Source organism: Archocentrus centrarchus, chromosome 6 (assembly GCF_007364275.1).
Source record: "Archocentrus centrarchus isolate MPI-CPG fArcCen1 chromosome 6, fArcCen1, whole genome shotgun sequence".
Lineage (NCBI taxonomy): Eukaryota > Metazoa > Chordata > Actinopteri > Cichliformes > Cichlidae > Archocentrus > Archocentrus centrarchus.
This window is the reverse complement of record NC_044351.1, coordinates 7,510,209-7,516,208: the sequence shown is the minus strand read 5'-3', so window position 1 is coordinate 7,516,208 and position 6,000 is coordinate 7,510,209. Positions and strand designations below refer to the sequence as shown.

At 42.1% G+C, this 6,000-nt stretch overlaps 1 protein-coding gene across 1 annotated transcript in view; it reads left to right on the top strand.

Annotated features, from left to right (window-relative positions):
- The first annotated feature begins 1,318 nt into the window (after positions 1 to 1,318).
- The window catches only part of LOC115781288 (plasma membrane calcium-transporting ATPase 1-like), a 29,589-nt gene continuing 24,907 nt past the window's right edge, over positions 1,319 to 6,000 (top strand). Inside the window, exons 1-2 of the mRNA XM_030730883.1 lie at positions 1,319 to 1,713; positions 4,153 to 4,441. Of these exons, the coding sequence (XP_030586743.1) occupies positions 4,246 to 4,441 (196 nt within the window). The 5' untranslated portion in view covers positions 1,319 to 1,713; positions 4,153 to 4,245. The remainder of the gene's footprint in view (positions 1,714 to 4,152; positions 4,442 to 6,000) is intronic.

Genomic DNA, 6,000 nt, shown 5'->3' with positions numbered 1-6,000 from the left:
ACTGGTTTTGGAATAGACAAAGCAAGCTAACATTATGCGTCTGGACTGGTCTTCCCAAAGCCCTGACCTGAACCCTATTGTAAATTTGTGGACTCTGCTTCAAAGCAGAGTGATAAAATGTGATCTGGTAAAACCGTTTATAACAAACGTTTTGCCTTTCTTTAAGTGTAAGGAAGTCCATTCTGAAGACCTTCACCCGAGCCATAACCAAGATTTTTAAAAAAGCTGAAACCATAACTACAAGTTGAAAATTGCCAGTTAACAGAGGGTGCTATTTATTGTTAAACTGTTTTTTTTATCTAATAATTGATGGATTTATAAAACATACGATGAACATTCTGAGATACACTAAGAAAAATTGGTGAAATTCTTCAACCACATATCTCAGTTTTTCATATTTACTGAGTTTGCTGTCATTACATGTGAAATATAATTTACATATCACAATGAAAAATCCAGAAACTTTACATGTTGAGTTTTCTAACTAAACAATAATGGTCTCTTGTGTCTTCACTACACAAACAACTTAGATGATTGTCACAGGCATCCTGTGAGCCTCACGTTTGGCATCCCTGCTTTATGGGATGAACATTAATTTGAACTGCAAAGTTTTGTCTCCTTCAGATCTGAGTTATAACATGCAGAGAATATTGATCGATCATGGTTTTGTTTCAGCTGTGAATCCAGAGCTTTGGTCTGACTAATCCATCACCGATCTGTTAAACCGATTCTTAAACTACTGCTGTGTAGACCTCTTTAGAGTGTGGGGTCAAAGATCATGTTAGATCAAAACAAAACTACTGTAACGTAAATGTGAAAGAGTGATATCATCCTGTGTGTGTGTTCTGTTAATCCTTCTGTGTCTTTGTGTGCTGTAATCCGCCTGTGTGTGTGTGTGTGTGTGTGTGTGTGCGCCACATGACATCATCATGCATCACTGCTGCTCAGGATGATAAAGTGTGTGTAACAAATTGAAAAAACTGCAGTAGAGCTCTGCAAACAGTTGGAGTGTTTCATGGAGGTCTCTAAGATTTATTTATTTAACTGTTTATTTCTCTAACTAGTTTCCTTCGGGGCTGCAGTTGGTTGTTAGGGTGTTTATGCTGGTTTGATTTCCAGCTGTACCTTCTGACCACTTGCATTTACATTTGCAGTTTGGTCTCTTTAGATCTGATAGGTTCATCTCAGCAGGAGGAGCCTCAGCGTTGTATGTGGGCCTGATGTGCCCCCTTTCAGGAGTATGAAGCAGCAGCAGGTTTAGATGTGGTGTGTGTTGACCTGGTGTGTGTGTGTACACCTGGTCTGTGCCTTTCAGCAGGAGGATGCAGCAGGCGTAGACGTGATGCGTGTGTGGACTTGGCTTGCCGTTCTCAGCAGTAGGCGCTGCAGCAGCGGTCTCTCTGGCACTCAGTGAAGCCACAGATTGTCTAATTAGATTAAGCGAGGCTTTCCTCAGATAATCATTCAGCCAGCTCCTGTTTTTTTCCTCCGATGGAGAGCTGCTTGAAACTGCGAGCTTGCTGAAGGTCATACTGCAAAGGGACAAGTTTGGGTAATAAACTGGGGTCTTGGAGCTGTTCTGCAGACTGCCTGTTGAGGACCTGTCTCCAGGTTATGGGCTGTTTCTGGAACTGTGAGTGTGTCGCTGCTCACAGTAATCGGACTGCCACTAATACCTGCTGCTGCTAACAGGAGGTGATGGGGGAAGTTTCTGTAAGTAAAGCCTTTCTTCTCTGTGCTACAGTAATAGATTGGTTATTTTATTAGAAATGGCTGTGAGAAGTATTTCTGTGAAAAATACTGGTTGTATTTCATCAGTGTCGAGGACTTCCTGTGAAATGTATTCAGATCTTATGCAGTTTTACTTTGGTGCTGCTCTAATGGTTACTTCATTAATAACAGATCAGAAGAGAATTCCTCAAATATCCAATTCTAGATGATCCTTTTGCAGCTTCTCTAATGTGAACATTTACTCCCCCACTTGGTTTCATGCTGTGAAAACTGAACCTATTTGTGGGTCTCAGTTCTTGGTTAAAATCACGAGTGATGCCCTGCTGAGGTACACTGAGCAGCAAATCTTCAACGACTAATTTGATTTCTGTCTATCCTGTTCTCTCTCAGCTCTTTTCTTTCTCTCCCTCAGCCTTAAACAGCTAGGCTGCTTCTCCCTCTCTCAGATTAAGCCCAGGCTGACTGATTGACACAGATTACAGCTAAAGGCACAGAGGTCACAACCTGTGAGGCACAAATATAAAGGCTTTCAGTTCACATAGGAGCAGGGACAAATCTCTACGCCACACGCCGTTACATATTCAGACTAAGTCTGGTTAAAGTGAGTCGACAGTCCTTGTTAACCTTGGAAGGCAGAGCATTGTGCTGCATGGCAGTAAAACAAGTCCTGTTAAGTCCCACTTTGGCTGAATGGGGGCTCATATAGCTAGTTTCTATTGATGAGGGGTTAAGACAATCTCATAAGCATGTGGCTGAGTAAATACTGAATTGTAATGAGATTGCAATAGTGAAGAAACTTAAAATACAATTTTCTATCTATGGCCACTACAACCTTTTCATGAATATTTTTCTGTCATTAGGTTTGGTCTTTCCTTTATTTAATGCACTCTTAGCCTCTCACACCCTGATCAGAAAGCACAAAAACAGCTTTGTTTGAATTTGTTGTATCTTAATGCTCAGACTTTTAATCTGATTTAGCTGAGATAAAAAAAAAATGTAGTGGGTGACCTCGACATTCATGTAAATGATGAAAATGACATCCTCCACATTTAATTCATTATTAGACTAACATACTGTAAGTTGGAAAGGTAATACCATTCCACTAATTATTATTGTTGTTTTTTTAATCAAAAAGGCAGCACAGTGGCGTGGTGGTTAGCACTGCTGCCTCACAGCTAGAGTGACATCTAGAATCCACCCGAGCCTCTCTGTGTGGAGTTTGCATGTTCTCCCCCTGTCTGCGCGGGTTTCCTCCCACAGTCCAAAGACCTGCACTTACTGGGGTTAGGTTAATTGGTCACTCTAAAATTGCCCATAGGTGTGAATGTGTGTGTGAATGGTTGTTTGTCTCTCTGTGTTGGCCCTGTGACAGGCTGGTGACCTGTACCTGTACCCTGCCTCTCGCCTTATGTCAGCTGGGATAGGCTCCAGCCCCCCCCCACGACCCTGAACAGGATAAGTGGAAGAGAATGGATGGGTAGATCGATAAATCAAAAAGTCCTTCATAAAACTAGTGCTATTTCTTGCTGATTGAAGAAAGGACATACTCAGGTTAAACACTGTAGCCAGGCTGATAAAGAGTCACAGTTCTGCTGAGCTGAATTTAAAATCCTTCTTTTCACATATAAAGTTCTGAATGATGAGCTATCAGGCCCTCTCTCGAGGAACCAGCACCCAGTTTGGGTTAAGGAGACAGACACTCTTCATTTTTAAAGACAGGATTTAAACTAATTACTAATAATTATAAACTAAAGTTCGATAAACGCTGTAGTTAGGTCTGGATCAGGTGACCCTAAAGTAGTTATGGTGGTGCACTGAGCATTCCTTATATATTTGCATGCTGGATGTCATTAACTTAATTCTCTTTTGTGTCTTGTATTTGTGTTTTTTCTTGATTTGTCTACAATCCCCTTTCCCCTCACCCCAATCAGTCACAGCAAATGGTTTCTCCTCCTTGAGCCAGGGTCTGCTGGAGGTCTCTTCCTGTTGTTACTTCTTGTATCACCAAGTTTTCTCTCTAATTGTGTGGGGTTTATGTCTTATAATATAAAGCCCCTTGAGATGGCTCCTTTTATGAACTGGTGAAAATAAAACTGAAGTGAATTGAATTGAAAATCTTAGTATGATGATCCTGATGCTGTTTCAAAATCATCACAGTTCTTTGGATTGCGGAGAATGGATTTCCATTAAATCAACACTGTCGTTTCTTTTGCTAGAAATAGACAAATATGAAGATGCAGAGTCCTAAGAAGTATCAGAATGAACACTGATCCTATATAAAATGTGCAAAACAAGAAATCATACCAGATACATGACCTTCCTGTCAAATCCCGTCTTTTGTGTGATAATATTTCACATTTTTCTCTGCAGTGCAGCTCATTTTTCCCATTATCAGGACTCTAATTTATCTTCCCCCAACAGTCACAGAGTCCCTGTCAGGCTACATCTGCACCTCAGGCCTACCACTGAGTCTGTTTTTGAGAAGGCCTCTGCTGAGTCCCCAAGAAAGGAAAGATGACCAACAACTCTTTGAGTGGGTCCAAATATGTCCGACGTGGCGTGGCCAACCATGATGCAGACTTCAGCTGCTCAGTCCAGGAGTTGCGCTCCCTCATGGAACTTAGAGGAGAGGAGGCACTCACTAGAATCCAGGAATGTTATGCCGATGTTAATGGACTGTGTGCCAGGCTGAGGACGTCACCTGTCGATGGTAAGTGTGTTTAGAAACTGTATGTACTTTGTGTCCTCACAAAAGTACATACAGTGTTTGTTATGTTTGCTGTTGTGATATTTTCTTAATTTAAAAAAAAATTACAAAAATATGTAATTAGCACGAGGTGCACAAACTTTAGCAAACACCTCAAATTTATGATTTTGAATAAATTTAGAACTCTTCACTAGTGACTCACTGACCTCTCCCCCCCCCGGCGTGGACATCATTAAATCAGCAGAGGACATGCTAGGTTCATTAGTCTGGCTTGAGGGACCGTTGACTGTGTGATGGTCAAAGTCGACTGTGCCCTGCAGCCTCTTTTGCTCTGCTTTCTGTCACTTTCAGGACAATATGAGAAAAACACATCATGTTCCAGTCTGCAAAAATTAATTTTAAATAAAAAAAATGTTCAAGTAAAGGATTTGTTGCAGTGATGATAAAAGTTGTTTTTTTTTTTCTTCCCGTAACGATGTAGGGGTGGGGGGTGGTTAGCACTACTGCCTCACAGATAAAAGGCCAGCTAGAAGGTCTGGGTTCGATTCCACCTTGGCCTGGGCCTTTCTGTGTGGCGTTTGCTCTCCTCGTGTCTGTCTGGGGTCTCTCCAGGTACTCTGGTTTCCTCCCACAGTTCAAACCCCATGCAGTTTAGTGGGGTTAGGTTAAATGGTGATTCTAAATTGCCCATAGGTGTGAATGTGAGTGTGAATGATTGTCTGTCTCTCTCAGCCTGCGACAGGCTGGCGACCTGTATGGGGTGTACCCTGCCTCTCACCCTATGACAGCTGGGAGAGGCTCCAGCTCCCCTGTGACCCTGAACAGGATAAGCAGAAGAGAATGGATGGATATAGTGGGGGCTGGGGAGTGGGGGCAAGCCAGTGTAGTCCTATTGCTGGTTCCAAGCCCAGATAAATAGGGAGAGTTGTGTCAGGAAGGGTATGTGGCACAAAATCTTTGCCAAATCAAACATGGATCATCAAGAAGAGGAAGAAATCACACTGTGTCTGAAACAGGGATTGGTCTACTTGCTCACAGTGAGGATAACTCAACTGGTTTATTTGGGTATCAGATGTCAACGATCTGTGTTAGATGTTTTTAATGTAATGTCATTGTGCAACTCCTTGTTCTATGAACAACTGTATTAGTTTAATGACCAGACTGTTTACAGTAACATCACACTACAGGCCAGCCTACTCAGTAGTAACTTTTAGTAACTCTGAATACTGACCCACACAGGGTGTCTCATACTGACCTTCAGACACTGCAATAAGTTTGCCTTTGTAGAGTGTGTCTCATATGTCTGCCCTTTGACATTTTCCTCCCCATTATTAATTCATTCAGTCTGTCCGTCTTCCACACGCTCAGTAAACACCTTCAGTGCTTCGACTCCTGCTGAGATGGCAGTAAAATGTCAGCAGCAGGTTGAATTGACTGAAAAATCCATTCCACTGCTTTACTTCTCTTTGTGTCGACAGCTGGGGACCAATGACATAAACTCTTAGTGTAATCCCACTTACCTAAACGTTCAGAGAATGCACAGTACTCTGCTCACTGTGTTT